The 22,153-nt window shown below is 32.7% G+C and overlaps 2 protein-coding genes across 5 annotated transcripts in view; one reads left to right on the forward strand and one right to left on the reverse strand.

The window, feature by feature from the left end:
• LOC142524252 (F-box/kelch-repeat protein At3g23880-like) overlaps positions 1-8,716 on the forward strand; it is a 43,959-nt gene extending 35,243 nt beyond the window's left edge. Inside the window, exon 3 of one of the 3 annotated variants that reach the window (XR_012814856.1) lies at positions 8,632-8,713. The gene's annotated coding sequence lies outside the window, so the exon portion shown is untranslated. Of the gene's footprint in view, positions 1-8,616 lie in introns of all 3 variants that reach the window. The other 2 variants (XM_075628147.1, XM_075628146.1) reach the window with 2 other exon arrangements.
• Positions 1-21,427, reverse strand: part of LOC142524251 (inorganic pyrophosphatase TTM2-like) — a 51,375-nt gene extending 29,948 nt beyond the window's left edge. The window contains exons 1-12 of one of the 2 annotated variants that reach the window (XM_075628142.1): positions 21,078-21,424; positions 19,608-19,964; positions 19,255-19,369; positions 18,733-18,928; positions 18,534-18,647; positions 18,238-18,411; positions 17,199-17,393; positions 16,784-16,906; positions 16,586-16,707; positions 16,141-16,246; positions 15,764-16,036; positions 15,291-15,684 (exon numbers count right to left, since the gene is read on the reverse strand). In XM_075628142.1, coding sequence (XP_075484257.1) covers positions 15,460-15,684; positions 15,764-16,036; positions 16,141-16,246; positions 16,586-16,707; positions 16,784-16,906; positions 17,199-17,393; positions 18,238-18,411; positions 18,534-18,647; positions 18,733-18,928; positions 19,255-19,369; positions 19,608-19,944 — 1,980 coding nt within the window. In that variant the 5' untranslated portion in view covers positions 19,945-19,964; positions 21,078-21,424 and the 3' untranslated portion in view covers positions 15,291-15,459. Of the gene's footprint in view, positions 1-15,290; positions 15,685-15,763; positions 16,037-16,140; positions 16,247-16,585; positions 16,708-16,783; positions 16,907-17,198; positions 17,394-18,237; positions 18,412-18,533; positions 18,648-18,732; positions 18,929-19,254; positions 19,370-19,607 lie in introns of those variants that run through there. The other variant, XM_075628143.1, reaches the window with a different exon arrangement.
• Between the last annotated feature and the right edge of the window lie 726 nt (positions 21,428-22,153).

The raw sequence follows: 22,153 nt of genomic DNA on the forward strand, positions 1-22,153 counted from the left end.
AGTCTTTTGTACTTAACTGCTACTCACCCCGATATCATGTTCAGTGTGTGTCTGTGTGCTAGGTACCAAGCAAATCCAAAAATATCACACCTAAAAGCTGTGAAACGTATACTGAGATACATTGCAGGTACACTAGAATTAGGATTGTGGAACACTCAAGAGACAAACACAAATTTGGTAGGCTTTTCTGATGCTGACTGGGCTGGAGATCTAGATGATAGGAAGAGCACTTTGAGTGGTTGTTTCTATCTAGGCAATAACCTAGTGTCATGGTCTAGTAAGAAACAAAATTGTGTATCTCTATCCACTGCTGAATCTGAATGTGTAGCAGCGGCAAGTTGTTGCCCACAACTTTTCTGGATGAATCAAATGATTGAAGATTATGGTTTTCATAGCGATGCAATGATTGTTTTTTGTGACAATTCAAGTGCTATAGACATTTCTAATAATCATGTTCAACACTCTCGAACAAAACACATAGACATAAGGCATCATTTTATTCGAGATTTGGTTGAAAAAAGCATAATTCGACTGGAATTTGTTAGGACTGAGAATCAACTTGCTGATATATTCACGAAACCTTTGGACTTTGATAGATTCTCTAATCTTCGGAAGTCTCTCAGCATGTGCGTACAATAATCACACACATGTTGTCATTGGTGTTGCCAACACCAGTGACAACACCGTTATTGCATGTCTATCTTTAGGATGCTAGGCATACTGCATAATCATAACCATACTATTTATTTGTGTAAAGTTTGAACAGTGTAAGCAACGACTGAAAGGTACTCTCTGAGTGTTCATACTTCCAATCAAATGTTGAGGAATATATTATGCTCAATCCAAGGGATCAAGTAACTGAAGATATTCATGGAAATCATGATCTTGTCTAATGTGAAAAATGTGACTTGGAAAATGCGAGCATAAGGAGAAAAACATAAAAGAGGGCAATAAATACCAAAAAAAAATTGTTTAGAAGAAAATGGAAAAAGCTACCTAGAAGAGTCCATTGAAGACCTTTCTTCTAGTGTGGGAGCTACCACTTCTAAGTAAAAATGGTAATGAAAAAAACTACCTAGGGGAGTCCATTGAAGACCGTTCTTATGGTGTGAGAGCTATCATTTCTGAATCAAAAGAAAATTTTATGGAAGTTTGAATAAAACTCAGTAGTGTTGCCAGGAGGTGTTGCCAACACCAAGTTCCAACACAGCACAATTTATATTGTGCCTGACATTTTGATATTTCAGCTTATTGGAGGCATATTTAGGACATGCATATTGATTTTTGTTTTGTGAATTCATCATGTACAATGACATATCAGTACTGACTCATGACGGTTGATGAAAACCTTGATCATCTAACTTTTGAATTTATGTGTCTACTTATGTTCGTGGGGTGTAATCGACGTAGGATTGATTTGGATTAACCTTTGGGAATGTTGTTACACATGTTTTGAATCTCAGTTACCGTCTGTTTTTAGGAGTAAAGTTGTGATTAAGTCGGCTATTCTGAATTTATTTTACCGTTACTGTGCGACGTTTCTGGAAAGCAATCTTACCGTTGAAGCAAGCTCTTATAATTATCCTTTTAAAATTAATTTTTTTTCTTCATCTCTTACCCACGCTCTCAATTTCACTGCGTAATTTGCAAATTCTCACAGCATCGCCTCTTACTTTCTACAGATGGCAGATAATCGATTTGACCCATCAGATATCCGTAGTGAAATGGCAGCAAGTCGTGGTGTTATGCCCTCAGAGGCAACACCACCGGCTGAGTCTCCTGTTGAAAATCCACTGCAACTGGTGCCTGTTGCTCCACAGCCTATCCCACTGGAAGAAATTGCTCCAGGAGAACCTGGAAATCCTTGGGATGCATACAATCCACCGGATTATGAGGCTTATCGACGGGCCTTTCCCCCACGACCTCCAAATTATCGGAGACGCTCAAAGCGAGATGGAGGATATAGTCCCGATTTTTCCGCTCCTAAGAAACCACGCGTGGCCACCTATTTCACACTCGATCTGGATTTTTCATCGGAGGATGACTCCAATGATGAAAACTTCGAGTTGGTTGCTCGAAAGAGGTCTACTTTTACTCAAAAGGCATCCGCTTCTGTGTCTACCTCTGCTGTCCCATCTGCGAAATCTCCTGATCCTCCACAAGATGTATGCTTCTCATCTGAGGATGAACAATCTCGGGCTGATTTTCTGAACAGCTTGCGAGACACCAAGAAGGGAAAGGACTCGGTACCAGAAACTTCCGAGAGGGTGCCACCAGAATCCGAGTCTATGTCTGAAGCAGAGAACTCTGATGAAAGCTCAAAACGATTAGCTGAGTCTGTGGAAGATGTTGAAGAAACTGAGCACGGTGTTGAGCTAGTGTTTGACAACCCTAACGCGGAGGACTACGATCTTACTAATTCTTTCTCCTCCAAATTTTACTCTAAGTCTGTTGTGGCTCAATGGTGCCTTTATGCACACAGAGAATTCATTGAGGAACGAAATATTGATTTTGAAGCATACGGGAAATACAGTTCTGCCATATGCTCGGAGACCAATCCTGAAATTTTACTATAATCTGACCTCCAGTGTTGGAGATGGTAGATTTGCAAAGTATGGGAGGGTGTTTGTCCGAGACACCATCTATAATTTCTCTCCCTACACCATAAATAAGTTCTACAATACTCCTGAGGCTGATGATGAGGATGAATCTCCCACACATTGACGACATTACTTCTGTTATAACGGGGGACTCATCACGAAATTTCCAAGCCGCCCAAAGCGTCTTGCAGCGGCCAACCTGACATCATTTTACTCTATCCTCCACAAGACTGCCATTCGCAACTGGACTCCCTCATCCAACACAACTGTGGTTACCAGACCACAAACGATTACCCTATTTACCATTGGCATGGGCCGCAACTTCAATTTTGGGCAATTAGTGTTCACCATTGTCCTTCAATTTGCAGAAGGAGAAATGAAATCCACAAAGCTCCCATTTCCCTCTTTGATTTTTGGAATCCTGGAATCTCAGGGACTTCGTCTGCTACTGGTGTTGCCCCTGGTGTTGGCAACACTGCACCCTCTTCATCCTCCGTCCCTATAGGATTTATCTTGCTTTCCACTTCAGAGATTCAGGCACATATTGATTTTGGGCTCCAGCAGATTAAACAAGCTAAGGACCTCATTGCTTATTATGAACATCAAATCGCTGACTATCGGTTACTTCTGGAAGTTGGCTTGCATTCTGGTCAAAAAGAGGGAGATCGTGGCACCACCAAAAATGGGAGATGGAGATACTGCTGATACTGGGGATGATCCTGCTATGGACTGAGCTCTCTCTTGTGTTTTCGCCCCTACTGTTCTAGTTGTTAAATTCCTTCACGTTTTAGTTCTTGCTCCCTTATGCTTGCTGTTTAATGATGAGTAATGCATTCATACTTTTCTTAACTCCAACTGATTATAGTGTTGTGAGATCGTGTTGACAACACTGTCACTTGTTTAATTCAGGGGGAGATGCAACTTTATAACTCAGGGGGAGCTATACGTTGAAACTTAGGGGGAGATTATTTTTGGAAGTTTTGTCAAGAAATGCAAAAAGGGAGAGATTGAAAGGAATATTTTATTCCTATTTAATCTACATTCCATTTAAATGAAATATTATAATTTTGCATTTCTAGACTAATTTGAAGTGATTATATGATAAGATTTATTCCATGTATTCAAATTTAGGACCTATCTCTAAGATATAACATCTTAGTCCTAATATAGAGTTCAATTCCTAATAAACTCTTTATTTTACTTGTTTATAGGATCTTGAGCATCTATGGAAAGAGATAGAGAAAAGATATCCATAAAAAGAGGAATATGAAGAGAAGAATGGGTGACTTTTACAACGAGGAACAAGAGCATTGCAGCAGGATCTTTTTCGGAGTTGAAGATTTCAGCGTAAAGTCGTTTGTGAGCGATTGACTCACGTTACAACAGTGTTGCTGATTTGTGTTACCAACACTCAAGAACAACACTAACGCAGAGTGTTGATCGAAGAGTGGTTTCATTTAGTTTTTAAGCAATACATGTTTGTTTTATGCATCTATATTTGATTTGTGTTTTTTATGCATATTTCAATTCCTTTGAGTGTAAAAGAAGTTAGTTTCGTTATTTTCACTAGTATTGATTTGTTTGAACGATTTACATAATTATCTAGTGAATTTTCTTGACATGAGGCATCGCACAAGTATTCGTACTTGTGCATGATTTAGATTTTGATCTCTGGTTATTTATTCCAATTATACCTGTTTAAGTAACAAATAATTTCCGCAGCAGTATTGTGTACTGGTGTTGACAACACCTTAGCACAACACCAAAATTCTGATATATCAATTACTGAATATTTTCTGTAAGTTTATTAGTTACAGCACTTTCAATAATTTTTTTTTACTCTATTAAATTGTTCAAATTTGGGTTTGATCCATTAAGTTTAAAAGTTTGAATTTAGAACACTGACTGCTTTTAAGTTTCGTTATAAAGTCTTAGTTTCCATATTTATAGGAAATCCAAGATTCTTCGAGTCTTAAAGGAGTTTGAATCACCAATTAATTACCTGATGCGCAAGAACAGACCAACTTTATTAACTTGAATATTAAGATTTGACAGGTTAAAAAACCCTCAACTTAAAATGTTATCTCTATTATTATTATCTATATAAAAGCATGAATAAAATGATTTTATTTTAAATGAATGATTTAATTTTCTGCTTTAAGTGTGAAATTCTATGATGAGATACATATATTTTTTCTCGTACAAAATAAAACATGCAATGCAATTCACAGCACCGAATATGTTTTCTGATATGTCACTGTTTTGCATTTAATTTGATAAAGAATGATGGATATTCATTGTTTTGCATTTAATTTGATAAAGAGTGATGGATATTCACTTTAGGATAATAAGACTACGAAAAAACGCTAGTGAAAAAACTTCATTGTATTTAATTTCAATTATCAATTACTTTAATTATGGGTTTTTTGGGAATAAAAACATTATATTTTAACATTTTTGCTTTTCTGTATACAATTTTTAGATAGTTTTTCATAATTATATTTTTACAAAATTTATTATTTTAAATTCTTTTTAAAAGAATTTAATAAGTTAAAGTTCTATAACCCGCCAACAGTGTTGTGGGTGTAACTAAAATTATTATATTTTTGAAATATTTTGATTATCAATATATATATATATATATATAACACTTTAAAGAAACTAATTAAACATCTTCAATTGACTAATTATTATCAACTAATTAATTTCAAATTTTTCAGAAATATTTATTTGATTCTATGGTGATCTAACTTGACATAGTTTAATTGATTGGTTAGTTACAAATTATTGTGAATTTACAAAATCAAAATGACATTAACTTTTATAAAATCTTCTTTTACATGCCAAGAAGAAGTCTAAAAGTAATTTATTTTATTTAGACCATAAATAAATGATCACGTGCAAAATAATTCGTTTAAACTCGAAAATAATCCTCCCAATCTTCATGCATATCATGATAAAACTCGCATCTAAAAATAAAAAGTACATAAATTTAGTCACAACTTCAGTTGAAAAATGGTTTAGAGTAACCTCAAAGAACAACGGGAAAACAAAATATATGTTTGGCTTCAATTTGCGTAATATAATTATTATTTTCGAAATTTAAATCAAATCAAAATTTATTGGATAAAATTATTTTATAATTTAAAACATATTTTTGTGATAATATAATATATAGGAGTGTGTTCATTTCCACAATAAAAAAGCACATACAATAATTTTGTTCATTCACCACTATTGATTTATATTTCTGATGTTGTTTGGACTTCTGTTCTATTTTATGTTGCGGCAGATTTTATTTTCCGGTCTCTTTTTGTTTGCGTATATTTCGGTGTAGAAGGTTACGACATAATAAGCTTTTTTTGGAGTGTGGTGTTCATCAATTTTAAACAAAATTTGGTTAATTCATTAATAATTTACTTTGTTTAGATACTCAGCATTTTGTGTCCAAGATTGTTGAGTTTTTTCTGATTTAAGTGATACAATTTGTTTCAGGAATAATCAAATTTATTTTCTGTTTTCGGGTTTAGTTTCTGTTTGTCTCGAAAATTGCGGGCGTGCCAGACACGTGTTCGTGCCAAAATTGTGAAATAATCTGACTTCGTTTACCAAACGTTGTAGGTCTCGATTCGGTCGTAAGTTCTAACTCCTTCGAAATGGCTAAAAAACGCAAACAAAAATGAGGAATATGACAAAATGACAAGAGGGATCCATTAACAACATCAAATATAATTATGTAATTATGTTGCTATGAACTTGATCGACGTTTTTTACAAGAAAGTTGAAGGAATATGTAAAAAATTCAAATACTTGACTGCTGGAAATTGAAATAAACATGCATAGAATTGAGAGAATTCTGCAGAGTTTTGCTGTAGATTTTTGTGTTGATTTTGTCGGGAGCCTTTTCTGATTATTCCTTCTACTTTTGTCACCCTCCACGGGGGAGTTTCAGCCACATTCCACGATCTCCCCACGATTTTCAGGTCGTGTATTAACCGAATTGGACAAATTAAAACTGAAGGCCGATTCTTGCTCACTCAACTTACTAACCAAATAATTAAGAATCCATTATTAAGAGTGAAAATGTTTATCTAATGTAATTTTAATGTTAATTTAAATTAGAATTAGATTAAGTTTATAACAAATTATATAATTGATTAATTAAAATTTAACATTCTACGCAGTAGACTCAAGTAATTCATAAGAGTTACACATTAATTAAATATGTAACTCCGTTGGATTTCAAAGTTTTCCATAAATCTCATTTATTGGTTTATGTTGAGAATTAGAATCGTCTTCTGATCCGATTGAAAATACTTGTTTCTTTACAAAAATTTATGCTAGACCGTCTCACGGGTCATTTCTGGTTTTCCGTGAATCAGCTCTTCAATCTGACATAATTCATGAAAAATATAACTTTTAATATCAAAAATCTCATCCTTTGATCTGTTTTCACCTAACACACCAAAATTTCTAATTCTTGAAACTCTTAAAAACTCTATAATACGATGGCTTGGGGAAGAGATTCTCCAACCCATCGTCAATCCAAGAAAAACCAAGCGACCCTTGAAGCTCAAACACCACCAATCAACGGAGGAATCCTCGATCTTCCTGAAGAAATGATAGTGGAAATACTTGCAAGGCTACAAGTCAAATCACTCTTGAGATTCAGGTGTGTGTCCAAATCGTGGCTCTCATTAATATCTAGCCGACAATTCATCAAAACCTACCTCAGTAGTTCCAGACAGGACCGGAGTTTATCTAATTACAGAATCATGTTAACCATTTCCGAGACCTCAAACGTTGTCCATTGAGCTCCGTGATGCACGAACCTTCGACCGATGCATGAAGTATTGATTATCCTAAGAAACATCCGCGAAGTACTGTTCGGGTTATGGGTTCCTCTGATGGTTTGCTTTGCTTGGTTTCAAAAGAAAAAAAAATTGTTCTTGTGGAACTCATCCACCAGAAAATCGAGAAAGTTGCCGCCTGCAAATTTCAAACTTAAACGAGGCTTCTCCTCGAATGTTTATGTTGAGAGTCTTGTTTTTCCTCTTGCAATTGGAAGTTAAAAGGATAATCCCTATTGATAGCAGAACCTACATAAATTAAATGTTTACACAACACTGGTAGGATCTGAACTGCAAACCGGTGATTGGAACTTCCGAACCAATGCAGCATACACCCACAGGTAAGAGATCAAAATCAGTGTCCCATTTAAGAAACAGAGAATCATTCCGAAAAACATAATAGAGAAACATATCTACCTGATTAACGATATCAATCTTTAAGTACACTAATCGCCTGTGCTGATACTCCGATTCAATTATACAAGTGGAGTTCGACAAGAAAGGAAAAAGGTGTTGGCTAGGTGATTTTTAGCGTAAGTGTTGGATTCTGCTTTTTTCCTGATTTTCTTTATTTTCCCTCCTTTTGTGTGCTTTAACTTTTATTTACAAATTACAGAAGATTGCTTGGTGAGATGGAAATTGTGATTTCATCGTGAGTTTTTGAGGAACTGGGAAATCTTGAGGATTTGCTGTGAAAATTTCAGCACAAGACTAGCAGAAGATTGTAGAAACTAACAAGGGGTGGGTCTTTATCGTTTGATTTATAAAAATCCACCTTTTATCGATGGAAATTACCAAGAGCCGTGGCATGAACTTTGTGAATAGATTCTTGGAAGACAATGCACTTCTTAGCTTCCTATGGATTAGTTCCGGTTGTACAAAAACTGGCATTCTCAAATTAATTAACATACCAATGATACAAGACCGAAATATGATAAGAAGAATCAAAAGTTGAATCTTAACTAGAGCAATGACACCAATAAAATATAAGTTGTTGGTTATGGGAAACAAAATATTGAAAGATTTTGTTAAGATTAACTTGTTGGGAAATAACAAAAAAGTTGAATAGAATGAAATCTAGTTAGCCAAAGATAAGGGATTGTACTAAATCGATAACGAGTGATACCTCGCGGATGGCTCTAACCGGAAGCCCATGCGGCATACAGGGAGTTTCCTTACAGGGATATTCCTTCATCATGGTGGCTGCAAGTTCACGGTATTCTTCCTCTTCAAAGGAAACCATCTCATGGCAAGCTTCAATTTCTCGGATGGAAATAAGAATCGCATCCTTCACCACACATCCAGAACGTGGCAATTTGACCAAGGGAGCTGTCCATACCTTTATACAGAAATCCGTCAACGGCTTTTCCTTTGTTCTTCTGGCAATGTCTTCTTCCCAGACAAAACTCCCATTCTCCATGGATTCAACTGCCGAAATATTCTTCAAGTTGGGAAATAAATCGAGAAGCACTTCCGTATAAGAAAACCTACGCCTGAAATGTAACATGTGCCTGATAATCGGAAGAAACAAGGCATTACAATACCCAAGTTTGGTCTGAGACGTGGCTTCAACAATGCCTGTAGTCTCATCAATACGGCACTTGGCAGAAACTAAGATGAAGCTGGATGAATCCGATTTATACCCAAGTAAAGGCACAGATCTTTGTAGTTTCAAAGGGAACGAGATTTGGATAATTACAGATTCAACGCAAGAGAATTTTTTCAGAAAGTTGAGAATTTCCCGTGGCCAAGAATAACTCCCGTAGCCATCACCACGAATTTGCACGGAAATAAAGCGAGCCTGAAGAGCAAGTGCGGCAAAAAGCTTGGACACTGAACAACAAACGGACAGACATTTGGCATCAATGATTTTGTCAAAAATATAGACGATGACCTCTCTTGGAAGGAGATCGAAATAATTCTCTTCCATCGTTTTCCACAAACACTAGAATCCCAATTACGTTTCGGGTTGAAAGTCCATTAACCCCTGTAAATAATGGAAAAAATTTGTGTGAGACGATCTCACCGGTCATATTTGTAAGACGAATGTTTTATTTGGATATCCATGAAAAAATTATTATTTTTTATGATAATAATATTACTTTTTATTGTGAATATGAGTAGAGTTGACCTGTCTCACAGATTAGGATTCGTGAGACGGTCTCAGACCCACTCAGAAATAATTATAATATTCTCTCTTTTCCACTTTCCCTTGGGATTTGTAATATTCCATTGGTGAAGCTTTTTCAGAATTTTTTTCTGGAAATAAATCTAATTATCTAAAGGGATAATTTGCAGAAAAATACATCTATCAATTATTTTTTTAAGATTCAGTACCTAGCAATTTTTTTTTTTGTATTTTAATACCTGACAAGTGACCAACTTAGTTTTTACTACATTTTTCAAGCATTTTTACTTTTTTACTCTTTTTAATTAATAAAAAAATATATAAATCCCTATTTTTGTTGGTCTATTCTCTTTCCACTCATCATTCCCGATACATTTGGATTACATGTACATTGAATTAAATATTTTTTATTTAAAAAAAATCACAACTAAGCATTGAACTCTTTGAAATACTTAGTTTTACTTTCGAAATACTTAATTTCAATTTTAAAATACTTGATTCGGTAAATAACATACTCAAAATATGTATTAAAACACTGGATATTCGAATATGTAACGAAAGTTCACCAAGTGTTCGTATTTCCATCCAAAATCCATTTGGATGACATGTTCATTTCATTTAATTATTTTTTTGTTTTTAAAAAACAAATTCGCAACTAAGCATTGAACTTTTTCAAGTAATTAGTTTTACTTGCGAAATACCTAATTTCAATTTTAAAATACTTGATTTGGTAAATGAGATACTCGGAATGAGAATTAAAATACTGGATATTCGAATATGCAACGCAAATTCACCAAGTGCTCGTATTTCCATCCAAGATCCATTTGGAAGACTTGTTCATTTCATTTAATTTTTTTTATTTTTAAAAAAACAAATTTGCAACTAAGCATTGAACTTTTTCAAGTACTTAGTTTTACTTTCGAAATACCTAATTTCAGTTTTAAAATACTTGATTTGGTAAATGAGATACTCAGAATAAATATTAAAATACAGGATATTAGAATATGCAACGTACTTTTCAAAAAAAAAAATGAATAGGCAAGATGCATTTGGATGACATGTTCATTTCATTTAATTATTTTTTATTGTTAAAAAAACAAATTTGTAACTAAGCATTGAACGTTTTTCAAGTAATTAGTTTTATTTGCGAAGTACCCAATTTCAATTTTAAAATACTTGACTTGGTAAATGAAATACTCAGAATGGGTATTAAAATATTGGATGTTCGAATATGCAACGTAAGTTCACCAAGTGCTCGCATGTCCATCCAAAATGCATTTGGATGACTTGTTCATTTCATTTAATTATTTTTTATTTTAAAAAAAAAACAAATTCGCAACTAAGTATAGAACATTTTGAAGTACTTACTTTTAGTTGCGAAATACCTAATTTCAATTTTAAAATACTTGATTTGGTAAATGAGATACTCAGAATAGGTATTAAAATATTGGATATTCGAATATGCAACGTAAGTTCACCAAGTGCTCGTATTTCCATCAAAGATCCATTTGGATGACTTGTTCATTTCATTTAATTATTTTTTATTAAAAAAAAACAAATTCATAACCAAGCATTGAACATTTTGAAATACTTACTTTTATTTGCGAAATACCTAATTTCAATTTTAAAATACTTGATTTGGTAAATGAGATACTCAGAATGGGTATTAAAATACTGTATATTCGAATATGCAACGTAAGTTCATCAAGTGCTCGCATTTCTATCCAAGATACATTTGGATGACATGTTCATTTCACTTAATTACTTTTTTATTGTTAAAAAAAACAAATTCGCAACTGAGCATTGAACTTTTTCAAGTTCTTAGTTTTACTTGCAAAATACCTAATTTCAGTTTTAAAATACTTTATTTGGTAAATGAGATACTCGTAATGAGTATTAAAATACTGGATATTCGAATATGCAACGTAAGTTCACCAACTACTTGCATTTCCATCCAAGATGCATTTGGATAACATGTTCAAGGACTTTTTAACAGTCACAAGGCATTGAAAGAGAAAAAAGGCTTGGAGCGAAGATTTGAAGATTTTCGGACAATGTTCTTCGAGATAATAGCCCGTGATAGGAACGAGTAGCATAATTCATGGATTTACAATTTACATATAAATATGAAGTCGGATACATGTCGATAGTCATAGTCCAGTAGGTCGAAAGCTAGGGGATTTAATAAAACAACATGCAATTCACCCTTGATAGGAAATCTCGTCGAAAGCATAGATCATTGTCGAACGAATTAAGAAGATTAGCGAGGGGTAGGTGAACCGAGATTCTCAACAAATTCATTTCTCATTGAACTTTAATCAATCATTCTAGCTTTATTTATTTCATCATTTAATCCTTGAACCATTTCATTGAGTTTTTATTTAATAATCGTAGTAGTAAACAATCATCTGAAGTATCACTGCTAAAAATTGAATAACTGAGAGTAGTAATTGAGAAATACAGTCCTTAGAGGAACGATACTCGTACTCTTGTACACTATATTATTACTTGACATCATGCACTTGCGATTATTTCGAGCTTGAATATTATTAATTTTTACTAAGAATTTTACAATGAAAGTTTTGCTCGATCACTAAGCATGAAACATTTTGAAGTACTTACTTTTACTTGCGAAATACCTAATTTTAATTTAAAATACTTGATTTGGTAAATGAAATACTCATAATATGTGATAGAATACTGGATATTCGAATATGCAACGTAAATTCAGTCATGGTTGGTTTTTTCAACTAAGATTCATTAGAATACTTATTCATGTCATTTATAGAATGAACATTCATTACTGATCGTGAAGTAAGAGTAAGTTGTTTGTAGATCAAAATAAACACTTACTTTTAACAAAAATATAGTAGCATACTTGTCCCGGAGTAAAAGTAAGTTCTTTCTTTGTATACCGAAATAAATTGTTATTTTTATTTCATAGAGAGTGATGAACAATGTATTTGTTAAAATTTCAATTGCATTGAAATTGCATCATAATGCATATTAGAAATATTCAGTATTTTATTACCTATTCTGAGTATCTCATTTATGAAATCAAGTATTTTGAAATTGAAATTATGTACTTATCAAATAAACTAAGTACTTTAAAAGTTTCATGCTTAGTTGAGAATTTGAATTTTTTTTACAAAATAGATATCACATGAGAAGAATATGTCGTTCAAATGCATCTTCCAAGGAAAGACCAACATTTGGTGAACTTACGTTGCATATTCGAATATCCAGTATTTTAATACCCATTCTGAGTATCTCATTTACCAAATCAAGTATTTTAAATTAGATGTTTCGCAAGTAAAACTAAGTACTTGAAAATGTTCAATGCTTAGTTACGAATTTGTTTTTTTTAACAATAAAAAAAATAATTAAATGAAATGAACATATCATCCAAATGCATCTTGGATGGAAATACGAGCATTTGGTGAACTTACGTTGTATATTCTAATATCCAGTATTTTAATACTCATTCTGAGTATTTTATTTACCAAATCAAGTATTTTAAAATTGAAATTAGATATTTCGCAAGTAAAACTAAGTACTTCAAAAAGTTCAATGTTTAGTTATGAATTTGTTTTTCTTTTAAAAATAAAAAAAAATATTTAAATGAAATGTACATGTCATCCAAATGCATCTTGAATGGAAATGCGAGCACTTAGTGAACTTACATTGCCTACTAGAATATCCAGTATTTTATTAACTTTTATGAGTATCTCAATTATCAAATCAAGTATTTTAAAATTGAAATTTGGTATTTCGCAAGTAAAACTAAGTAATTGAAAAAGTTCAATGCTTAGTTGCGAATTTGTTTTTTTAAAAATAAAAAAATAATTAAATGAAATGAACAAGTCATCCAAATGGATCTTGGATGGAAATACGAGCACTTGGTGAACTTACGTTGCATATTCAAATATTTAGTATTTTAATACTCATTCTGAGTATCTCATTTACCAATTTAAGTATTTTAAAACTGAAATTATGTATTTCGCAAGTAAAACTAAGTATTTCAAAAAGTTCAATGCTTAGTTATGAATTTGTATTTTTTAAAATAAAAAATATTTTAATTCAATGTACATGTTATCAAAATGCATCGGGAATGATGAGTGGAAAGAGAAGATGACCAACAAAAATTAGAGATTTATATAATTTTTTATTAATTAAAAAGGGTTAAAATGTAAAAATGCATAAAACATGTAATAAAAACTAAGTTGGTCTTTTGTCAGGTATTAAATTACAAAAAAAAACTGTTGTGTACTGAATATTAATTAAATCATTGACAGAGGTTTTTTTCTCCAAATTACCGTTATCTAAAATTACAAACATCCTTAAAATAATTTACTAATAAAATATAACAAAGAATTGTTAAAACAAAGTTGTTGCTATGAACTGAATTTTATTATTAATGCTATTTAATTTGTAAAATGTTTAATATCACTTACTTGCTTTCATAAATATAAGCACAATGAACTTTATTTTTTTATAATAATACAAGAAATATGAGTTATATATCAGTGAGACATGATGATTTTTTTCGAAATTTAATTTTTGTTTAGTGAATCGAAAAATTACTCTTTAAAATAATAAATTATTAATTTATTAGTACATATCTAAAATTTTAGTCTTTAATATTTTATTATTTCGATGGTCTAATATTTGATGCTAAGTTAACATTTCTTTATACTACAAAATTTTAGTTAAAAAATTAATTGATTGTCTATAGTTTAGATCTCACGTGTTCATCAAATTTCATTCCATATATGTGTCCCCTTGGGATTTGTAATATACTCTTTTTTTGGAAATAAATCTAATTATCTAAAATTCCAAACAAACATAAAATAAGAAAAGGATAATGTGACATTTTTTAATATCTCAAACCTCATTCTATATATATGTCCTGTCAAATCACACTCTTCGTTGGTTTCATAAGAAAAAGGGAAAAAAAATTAAATATAACATTAATTACAATATATACACGTAGAGGTGATCAAATTTTCTGAAAAATTGTCTGTATCGCATGGTTATATCCAAAATTTTACAATAAACTGAGATTCCGCATGCAACGGTTTAATGGAAATTTGTAGGAAAAAACCGTATGAACGTCATCGCATAACTTGATAAATTTATATTTTTATTAATTATGATACACAACATATTCATTTGATTTCTAACCTAAAATAATAGTCTCGATGATCTTTCCAACTATTGATTGAGATATATAAATAAAATAATATGATATTCTGCCAATACTTCATTTTCTAAATTTATAATTTTAGTAATCTATTATATTCTTAGAAATTATGTGACCTTTTATAACAAATTTATTTATGCTATTATCTTTCAATAAAATTAATAAGAATCGTATTTTGTCGTATTAACTCATATTGCTTAATATTTTGCTTTAAGCAAAATTATGCTTCAAACTTGAATTCATTATTTCTTACTTTTCACTAATTTTTTTTTCTTAAAGCCGAAACCAATCGAAACTGTGCATTAATTTTTTATTTAAAAAAAAGGGTAACTTTAAGAGTTACATTAAAAAAAACCGCAGATGGTAAAACTTTTAGAAAAACCGAAGAAATACATAACAATTCATCACCCCTGTGCATACATGTCATGGTGGTTAGAAGTCAACATGTCATGGTGGTTAGAAGTCAACATGTCTTGCTTTCAACGTCAAAAAAATATAAACACCCTCCCCAAACAAAACTCAAATCACTTTCAAAACCCCGAAATATAGGGTCGAATGATCCAGGCAAAATCTAAATTCCCGATCAGAAGGGTGGCATTGCAAAACATTCGGAGGTATTCGGTGGCATGCTAAATAAAATCGACATGTCGACTAATGAGTTAGTTATGTCAGGTAGGATCACTTTAAGGTTAAAAATCCCTTGAGCAAAAATATTCCCACCCCACCAACAGCTAGCGATGCTAAGACCATGGAAATCCTGATGGCCTCAACATCTGGAATTTCACCTCTGTCGTGTCTTCTATCGCGATGTGATCTTCCGGAGCTCACATGTTCTCGTAGAAAGTTGCTAAGATTGTCGAGCTGACGTACGACTTGACGTTGTCCACGAGTTATGTTCGATAGCTGCCACAAAAGTCCGAACAAAATCTCGATAACTAGTGTAACCAAAAGAACTTCACACAGAAAGACAATGAAGTAATACCTCTTCCATTAAAGAAGACTCTTTTGCTAGTTGGGTGGAAGATGAGGAATTTGTCATTACGAATCCGGTTAAAGAACCATTTCCTAGACCAGATATGGAATAGGAAGTTGGAGCTGACCCGTTACAGGACGAATCCTGTAATGCTATGTTTTGTGAACTGGGAGAACCTCTTTTGCTATTTAGCTTGGAATTTAGCTCTTCAATGTGAGATGTGAAATCGTCCATACGATCATTTAGTGTAGAAATTTGTTCTGAAAGCTGCATTATAGCTCCCTGTAGTTTATAAGTTGAAAACAGTAATTAAATCAAGCGAGTTGAATATTATTATGTATCGGAAGATTACATAAATTAGTATTTCAAAATTTGAAGTACTATACCTGACTTGCCAAAGCTGTTGGTGAGTCTATGATTCTATCATCGAATCTTCTGTTCATCTTCGACATGTTCTTATCTGTGTGTCCCGTGTATGAGTGTGACATACCACTGTTAAATCAAGCAACGAAAATGTTCAAGGATATGATGACCTACGACTTGATTAAAACGGTAACTGCTACTCGCAAAAATCACATATAATATTAATGAACAAATACACGTTGAATTGTGACAGTTAAAACTTTTACATTTGAGTTTACAAGAAATGAAGTCCCATTAATTGCAAGGAACACTTTTATGGCAAAAAAACAATAACGATATAAATATGATTCATTAAATACAGCTTAATAGCACAAAAGATGATTAAAATTCATACTCCATAAAAGTATGGACACTATCAAGAAGTAAGAACATCTGGAGAATTAAAAGAGCATAGGATAACAAGTACACCTTTTGAGATTCTTTATTCTTGTTGCGGCCCTTTCAGCCGAGACTCTGGAAAGTGCTTCCTTAGGACTTGAGATAAGATCCTCATCTATGCTAAGTTTGGTTTTCAAATCCTCAGGCAATGCCTGTCAATATCCCAGATTTGAAATGCCTTCGGAAAAAAATAAGAAGCATAAAGGGAGGCTCGGTTATTTGTCATACCATGACATCGTTGATCATTTTCTCAAGCTGTATTTGTTCGATATAAGTATGTGGAACATATGAACCTTCCAATCCCAGCTGTTCAGCTACACATTTTACAACAAGGCGGTCTCTACCTTGTACCTGTCTCAAATAAAGCAGGATCAACATCATAAACAACCACATGGAACGAAAATATGCCAGAGTCGAGCACTTCACTGTTTAGAACTATCTCATGAAAAAGGAGGAAATTTGAGCTATATACACGTTAATTATCAGGAGGAAGATCACGATAGGATGAGAAGAGATATGAAGAAAATTTAAATTGCATACATTTAAAAAATATCATGAAGTTGATAGTAGATTGCAAGCTTTAGTTAGAAAAAGTTCTGGTGTGGAACGGAAGGTGGAAAATGGTGGCGAAAGTGTACTCTACCTGAACGTAATGACGCTTTAACTGTTCCAGCCAATCAATTTTCACGCAGACCCTTTCATCCAAAAAGACATGGCTGCTTCTTTTCAGTATGGAGGCTATTGTGTAGCCCAAGGCCATCAATCCACCAAGAAGACGAACACTAACTTCAAATGTTATTCTTGGAGATATGACAAAGGGAGTATCAGTGACCCATTCCTACAGTTTATTTAAATGTAAAAGCTTTCACTATGTTTGTTTTCATTTTACTAAGCCAATTTATCATCCCACAAATAAACATAAAAATACTATCATTCTTTTTATTATCTTCCCCAAAATCCAAATTTCCTCCAACTTTTCACAACAAAATATTAGTTTTGATTAAACTGGATACAATTTTTAAAATATACTTTACAATCATATTATACTACTACTCAAAATATACTATTTTATCATCTTAATATTATTTTATCCAACCATTTCTAACATAATTTGACAAACCCCGTAAACAGAACCAAATATTGTGATTTGTTTTGATATCGTTGTGGTTTACAAATTCTTAGAGCTCATTTGGAATACGGCTAGGGAAAAAACTTTAATTAACAAAGCATGCACATTTTGCAAGTCATTTATTTTCTCTCTGTTTCCTAAAACCTAATATAACAGAAAAAATGTCTTTTCCAATAACCTCATAGAACTAAATTTATATACAACCACGAAGGAACATACTAACACATTAAGAGCAAGAAATAATTTCCACTTCGGGCACACAATTAAATAAGTATTCACCTCGTTAAGTACCTTTTCACGTGTCAGCCATATACTTCAATGATGACCAGGGAAGGTAATGAATACCAGACTTTTGCGCGTTGGAAGGAAGAATTATTTATTTTAAAACAGATAAAATTAAATATAGTCACTCAAGCAGGCTCATGAGTTGATCCTATTAGTCATATGAGGTTACGACTAAATAACAGCACTCTCGGTTCATATATGGAGCTAGTAAAAGAATAGATAGTCACTCAAATCTCCGAATATGTCATATTGAATAATAAGAGCAGACCTCAAACATAAGATTGTATTTTCCATCTTTATTACGCATCCTCAGGTAAGATTGGCAAGTCTCTGGATCTTCACCAGGCGGCAGAAGATAAATATCATATGTCTGTTCTGTACTTTCTGAATGCTCTCCAGACATGGCATACTTAATTTGTTCCGGAGACAAATTCTTCAGGGACTGAATAACATGCATACAACACGATTATATCAAGAGTCTACAAGTTATCACAGTACAATCTTCATGACTGAAACATCAATAAGTACAATAGATTTAGGTGAAATTGATCAATCAAAATTTACCTTCAATATATAGGTAGGACTCTGAAATCCAGTAAACGGGTTAAATTTGTTGGTAATTTTTATATGAGCTGTGCGGAGATCAGGTTCAATAAATGCCTTATACATAGGATATACCTGCAAGGAGAAGTGTGGCTGAGAACTTGTTGAACGGGTATGAGGTATTTCATGCTTTACTTAAATTATAACAAGGAATACCCACGGTTTCAGATATTTGGTGAATTATTTCTTCTGGTTCCTGTCCAGCACGCTGTATGTCCCGTATAACCCGTTTTATGAGATCAAAGTGAACACCACCTGTCACAGATACCCGAAGATCCAGCAGAGGACGCAATTTTTCACTTAAAGCATAGATACCTTCTATAATCACAATACGAGAACTTGGGACTTCAAGAGTCCTACAATAGCATGTGACTTCATGAGATCACAAACATTAGACTCGAGATAAAAGAAGTTTGCAACTTCAAATGAACCAGTCAACTTTTATAAAATTAAAATTTGTCAGTTAAAAAAACCCTCAACTTAAATTGCTAAAATAAAGGTGAGTAAAAAAGGAGAAGACTTCACCACCACCACCACCACCACCACCCCAAAAATAGAAGAAAAGAAACAAGAAGACAGCTCTGCATCAAGAAATAATACTGCTCACTCAATAACTAAAATAGCCTCTGACAAAAAATTACAAGGGTTTTGATTAGTCAAAAGTAAGTGACTAGACACAGACCTGTATCCTGTGCGTGAACTGGATTTAAAATCATATATCGGGACTTCAGCCTGCTTCCCTGCCTTCAAATCATGAATGTTCTTCAGCAAAGTCTCATAGTCAGTCAATCGTGGGTCTGTGCATAATGTCAAATTTTATAAATACCATCCAAGATGTTAAGTTATGAGAATTTTCCAAAAGCATGAAACATAAATTAATAAAGTAAGTTGCAATTATAAAGTGCCTAGGAAGTCTCAAATGTTCAGTTGAAAAAGAGGTAAAATAGAAAAGAATTTTCACAAAAAATCAGCTTACAACAAGAATCTCAGCCTGAAAAGAATCAGTGATGCAGAAATAGTAGTCGCATATTTTACCATCAAAGTTTCCATCGATTATACGACTCGCATCGTTGTAATTGTCCATTGAAATAACAGCAATGCTTGGCATAAAATTAACAATCTTTTCAGTAAATACGGTCTTCCCAGCACCAGAGGGACCAGCTAATCCTATTAATACAAGTCCATCATTCTTCTGTGCCAACAACTGGCATGCTCGAACGACTACAAAAAACCCCTTCTCAAATGACAAATTATCAGGAATTGGAGCAATCTCATAACGATCTGAGTCCTTCCTTTTGACCAGTCTAACTTGATCTTTTAAGAGACCAGGTCTACGCTGAGTTGATTCAGTATTAGAAGTATCTTGGGCCATTGCTATCGTACTAGATTGTTCTGAAATTGAAAGTGTATAAGAATGCCCACCAAATGAAAAACAGATCAACTTAATTAAGCTACTTTAGAGAGAGTAGACAAGGTCGTGCATTTTAGAACTAAATGAAAAAAAAACTGATTCATCACATTGCAAGTGAAAGATAAAGTAGAGAAGTAAAGTCATCAGAAAATAAATATCAAAGCTTATCATAAATATAATGAAAAATATACTCACCCAAATAATCAGCAGTCATATTTTAAAAAAATTTAAGGCTAATCAAGACTATATCAGGGGAAGTAGTCACTTGCCTAAGTAGACAATTTATAATGAAAAAAACCCAAATGCAAAACTAAACTGAAAGTAGATAATTTAGTGAATTAGAGAATAAAAGAAGCCACAATAGTATTTCACACCATGCAGTATCAGCATTCAGCAACATTATGTTCTGTTATTTCAACATAACAGAGATGGACCTACAGGTAAGGCAAGCACCGCAGTTTCTGCCCCAAACTAAAGCTCTTCACATTTTTATTTTTTCTAAAAAAGAGCGAGTTCTGGTGTAGCAGAATATAACAAGACACAGAGCCTAAATCCCAAGAGTCAGAAGCAGAGTTGAATCATCTAACCACTGTCTATTCCCTTATAAATTTCATAACCATCGCACATAACCACACACTGGCCAACCCCAAAAGGAAACTATAAGACTTACAATTTCGATAATTTATAAATCAATCATCAAAATAAATTAAACGAATTGAGTATCAAGAGCATATTTTTCACTATACTATTGACATTTCATCCAAAGTATAATCAATGAAATGACATTAGCGTTGCACTGAGAATCAAAAGATGATCAACAATTACAAAAACGCGCAAAAAATTACACGAATGCTCTAAACGAAATAAAACTGATACCCAGATCAACAAATCACCAGAAAATCAATTCTAAACAAAAACAAGAAAAAAAAGGTAACAATTTGAAGCGAAAGAAAAGTTCTTGATACGCTTTTAGGTCTAGATACCAAAACAAACAGAACCAATGCAGCGTACTCGCAATAAGAGATCAAAATCAGTATCCCATTTAAAAAACAGAAAGAATCAACCCGTAAAAAATTGGAGGGAAACAGATACACCTGAATTCACGATATCAATCTTCAAATACACTAATCCCCTGTGTTGATACTCTGATTCAATTATAAGTGGGGTTCAACAAGGAAGGAAAAGTGGGGGGGTTTTTTAGCATTAAACTCTTTCATATGGGGTGATTGTCAGCATACGTGTTGGATTCTCCTTTTTCTGGATTTTCTCCATTTTCTCTCGTTTTGTGTGCTTTTTTTTTTTTTTTTTTTTGGCAAACTGAACTAGATCGCTTGGTGAGATGGGAAATTGTGATTTCCTCGGGAGTTTTAGAGGAACTGGGAAATCTTGAGGATTTGCTGCGAAGATTTCTGCACGACTTAGAGAAGATCGTAGAAACTATCGAGGGGTTGGGTTTTTTATTTATAGAAATCAATGGAAATTTTATTTTAAGAAAACAAAAAGTAAAATTTTATGACATAACATAGATTATTAATATTTTAAAAAATTTATATTTTAATATAATCTCTAAATATTTTACATAAATATTATTTGACATCAAAATATTTCAGGTTAAGAGCAATTATAAACCACCACAAATTTAAAAAATTATATAAGAATCATATAAAAAAAATACTCTACAATTCTTTCAATATATGAAATTATTAGCATACAAATATTATGTATAAAAATGATATAAATCACAATAGAGCTTATCGAAATAATTTTTTTTTATCTCTGTTTATATTTTTGAATTTGTAAATGATTATACTACCTAGGAAATTGAAATTATTATTAAAGCTTTCAATTTGGTTTGGTACGTCGAGCAAATCTAATATGCCAAAAAAAAAAAAAACGGTTTATGTTACGACTTTAATACCACGGATTGTGGATCAAGGCGGGGCAACCCGTAAATTTTTTTAAAAAAATTATAATATTGTTTCTAATGATTATATATGTTAACGAGTTTTGAAAATTTTATATCATTTGAAATTTGAAATAGATTGTATGATTAAATAGTTTTGAAACATTTATATTATTTATAATGGTTTATGCGAGATTTTTTTAAAGCCCGCAACGAGTGGTGGTTTAGGTTGGATTGTGTTGTGATTTGTATAATTGTAGTGTAAAT

This window comes from Primulina tabacum, chromosome 14 (genome assembly GCF_025594145.1).
Source record: "Primulina tabacum isolate GXHZ01 chromosome 14, ASM2559414v2, whole genome shotgun sequence".
NCBI classification, from domain to species: domain Eukaryota; kingdom Viridiplantae; phylum Streptophyta; class Magnoliopsida; order Lamiales; family Gesneriaceae; genus Primulina; species Primulina tabacum.